This window comes from Camellia sinensis, chromosome 9 (assembly GCF_055761805.1).
Source record: "Camellia sinensis isolate YWXY chromosome 9, ASM5576180v1, whole genome shotgun sequence".
Lineage (NCBI taxonomy): Eukaryota > Viridiplantae > Streptophyta > Magnoliopsida > Ericales > Theaceae > Camellia > Camellia sinensis.
In genome coordinates this window covers 153,602,540-153,605,935 of record NC_138969.1, presented here as the reverse complement: position 1 = coordinate 153,605,935, position 3,396 = coordinate 153,602,540, and the positions used below count along the sequence as shown (strand labels likewise).

The 3,396-nt window shown below is 38.0% G+C and overlaps 1 protein-coding gene across 1 annotated transcript; it reads right to left on the bottom strand.

The window, feature by feature from the left end:
- Positions 1-1,494: 1,494 nt before the first annotated feature.
- LOC145799832 (protein FAR1-RELATED SEQUENCE 5-like) lies at positions 1,495-3,189 on the bottom strand. Its single transcript, XM_082889462.1, has 3 exons — positions 3,127-3,189; positions 1,576-2,585; positions 1,495-1,498 (listed from the first exon to the last, which is right to left on the bottom strand). Exons 1-3 carry the CDS (start codon positions 3,187-3,189, stop codon positions 1,495-1,497), a joined length of 1,077 nt encoding a protein of 358 aa, XP_082745588.1.
- Positions 3,190-3,396: the final 207 nt, after the last annotated feature.

The following is a 3,396-nucleotide window of genomic DNA, read 5'->3' as shown; positions in this document are numbered from 1 at the left end:
TATTCTTTTCAAATGCAGCGTATTGCACATGCACTGCAGATTTCACATCCTATTATTGACGCTGGTTATCAGGAGGGGATTTGCCATCCTTATCGACTTTACCAGGCTATCGAGAGTATGACACATGTTCTTGAAGGTCAGCACATTGACGAAGCTGGACCTAGTTCTGCTGGAGGTCGCTTTCCATCTTCGACATTGACATACAGTCGTAGGCCTAGGCCTAGGCATACAGCTGATTCGTGACATGTTATGTTGTTACATGTTATTTTGTTAGTTGATGAATATTTTTTGGTGTTTTTTGTAAGATGACATTGTTGTAATGGTAACAGTAGTTAATATTTTCTTATTAGAATGGAATGGCAACAATGGTATTGTAATGACATTGTAATGACATTTTATTATTAGAATGGAATGGTAACAATGGTCGTTGATTTTGTAAATGATATTTTCTTATTACAATGGAATGGTAACAATGGTCGATAACATTCAATCCACATTGCAAAACATAACACATCAACATCAAAAACACATCCATTAATTTCTTCCATAATTGTAACATTGTCAAATGCATACATGTGTCATGCGACATCAACAACATCAAAAGTCTCTCGAGTAGCTACATTATCATGAATAATGTCCTTGAAATGTTGAATGCGATGCACATATGCATCATCCTAGTCCACAGCGCAAGGGTGACGGTATTTTCTCCATTTAGTGGCAATAGGAGGAACTGGATAGCCTGGTTGCAACAAAACCTGCAACAAAACCTGCACTAAATATCAACAAAAGTGCTTCCCGGATATACAATCTCTTTCAACTTCTTTAAAAGCTCCAATCGCATGGTTCTATCACTTTCATTAAACTTGTTCACAAACAACTCTACTTCTGCATGACAAGTCGCCTCTGTTTCCTCTTCTTTCTTGCATATGGAGATATGAAGTTGCCTCCACTGTGAGTGTATGGTAGCAAGTGGTATAGGACGATCTTGTCTGATGTAGTCAGCAATCTCATGGGCGCAAGGTAAACCATGAGTGTGGCGAAGGACGCATCCACAAGCTTCAACATCAATACCAATGGAATTGGCTCTCTTACTCTCGACAAGCAAATACTCCAATACAGAGATAGACACATTCCCCTGTAGCTCCCTGAATTGAGAAGGTTTAAATTGATGTAGCACAGCAGTTAGACTTTTCTCAAATGAAGCCTTGATATCAGTGTGTTGCAACTCAAGCAGACTGTGTATTTTCTCAAATGATGCCTGAAATGAGACTTGACATGAACCCAATTGTCTTTTAAGTTTTGCATGTGCACTCTCAGCCCTGTTCAATTCAATGTAAGTCAAGTTAAAATCAAGTACATGGCACTTATTAATGACATATTGAAGAAAAGTAATCTTACCGGTTCGTTGTAACATTGCCACAATGCATACACGTGTCTGTCCATGCCGCCACAAATTTGTCCTTGTAAGGAACCAACCAAGTATCCATGACATATTTAACTGCATCAGGATAACTACTGAATTCCTTAAGTAATGATTTAAGACGCTCCTCGTATTGAATTTCAGAAGATGAATACACTACAGAGTTCCACTCATGGTTGAACTTCTCCCATTTTTGCTGTGTCTCAAACATTTTCTTGCATTTTGTCAACACATTCTTACTGATATGCCAACGACATAATAAATGTCTGGCACTCGGGAATATCTTCTGTATGGCATTCATCAAGGCTAGCTCTCTGTCAGTAACAATAACTGTTGGCACAATAAGCCCATCCATGACATCACGTAATGTAGCTAACACCAAGGCATAGTTATCGACCCTCTCATACTGTAAGTATGCAAAAGCTACAGAGAATGTCATTTCAGTTGATGTCACTCCCACAATTTCAAGAAGAGGAAGCCGATATCTGTTGGTTTTATATGTGCAATCCATAATTAATATACGTGGGAAAGACCGAAATAAGTCCAAACTGGTAGGATGTGCCCAAAACAAGTCTGTCACAGTCATCGCGGACTCTTCAGACCGATGGCGCCCAATGTAATTATACTTAGCCAATTCACCCAATAAGTGTTGCATCTGTGATCTTCCAGCTCTCTGTACCACCCTGTTTCGATGGCGTACATTGTAAATGGTTTTAAGTGTGCTTACATTGAGGGCATCTCGCTGTTTCAAGGTTACTAGGATTTCTTTTGGCCGAACCATGCTCTTTGACATATCCATTAACAATGCTTTCTCATCCTTTGATAGCCTCCCCGCGTATGAATGTCCCTCGAGGTGCTCTGCAGGTGGATGATTATGCAATCCGCATACTACGGTCAATGTCCATTCATCATATGTGGTAAACCTGTGAGCCCTCATATCAAAAGGACAACCACACTTCTTCGTACCGGTTATTCTTGATGTATTGTTGCCAACATGTTTTAACTTCTTTGTTGCTCTATATTGGCCACTCCTCTCACAAGCAAGATACATCCTGGGTCTTTTTTTCCCTCCACCATAGTCTGATGTTTTGATTACAATGACCAAACCATTTCTCTTTCCAACTTCACGTACCCAGTTGAGCAATTCATCCTTACTTTTGAATACCTACAAAGTTAAATAAATGTTATCAAACATTTACATTTGGTGAGCAATTCGAAACATGATCGTTATAATTTCGTAGACTGAACATGTTCAGTTGTGAATTGAGTGGTGTAATCTAACACAAAATCCGCGCAAACCTGACTTCCTTGAGTTGACACATATTCCTACATGTTTTGTATAACATTACAAATTTTTAATGGCATTATAAAGATTAATTTGAAATTTGAAATTGTAAATTTGGTATGTAGTTTGCAAATTTGGAATATAAAAAGGAAAAAAAAAAAATTTACTTCATTCGGAAGTAGTTGTCCGAATTTTTTTTAAAATTTCGGAAGTTGAATGTTGTAAAAGTTAACTTTGTTCGGACAACAACTTCCGAATTTAAATACATTGTTCGAACAACAACTTCCGAAATTTATTCCTTTGTTCGGATATCAACTTCCGAAAATACATAATTATTTCGGTAGTATATTTCCGAACCAAATAACACAATTCGGCTCTGGTTATCCGAACGACGCCGGGAAAAAAAAAAATTTTAACTCACATTTCCTTCGCTCTGCTTCACATGAACACTTATTTGCTGATTTTCAGAAGGCAAATCCTCCATAACAATGATATTTTCCCTACGAATGACGAAGGTTGATGAACTTGGAAATGCCAAAGCCCTTTGGTTTCACTTCTAGCTCAATGAACATCATATACAGAAATTGATAGAAGGAGTGAAACCAATTTGGACAACCTTCGTCATTCACAAATTGATAGAAGAAGTGAAACCAATGGTGTCATCATATACAGAAATTGATAGAAGGAGTGA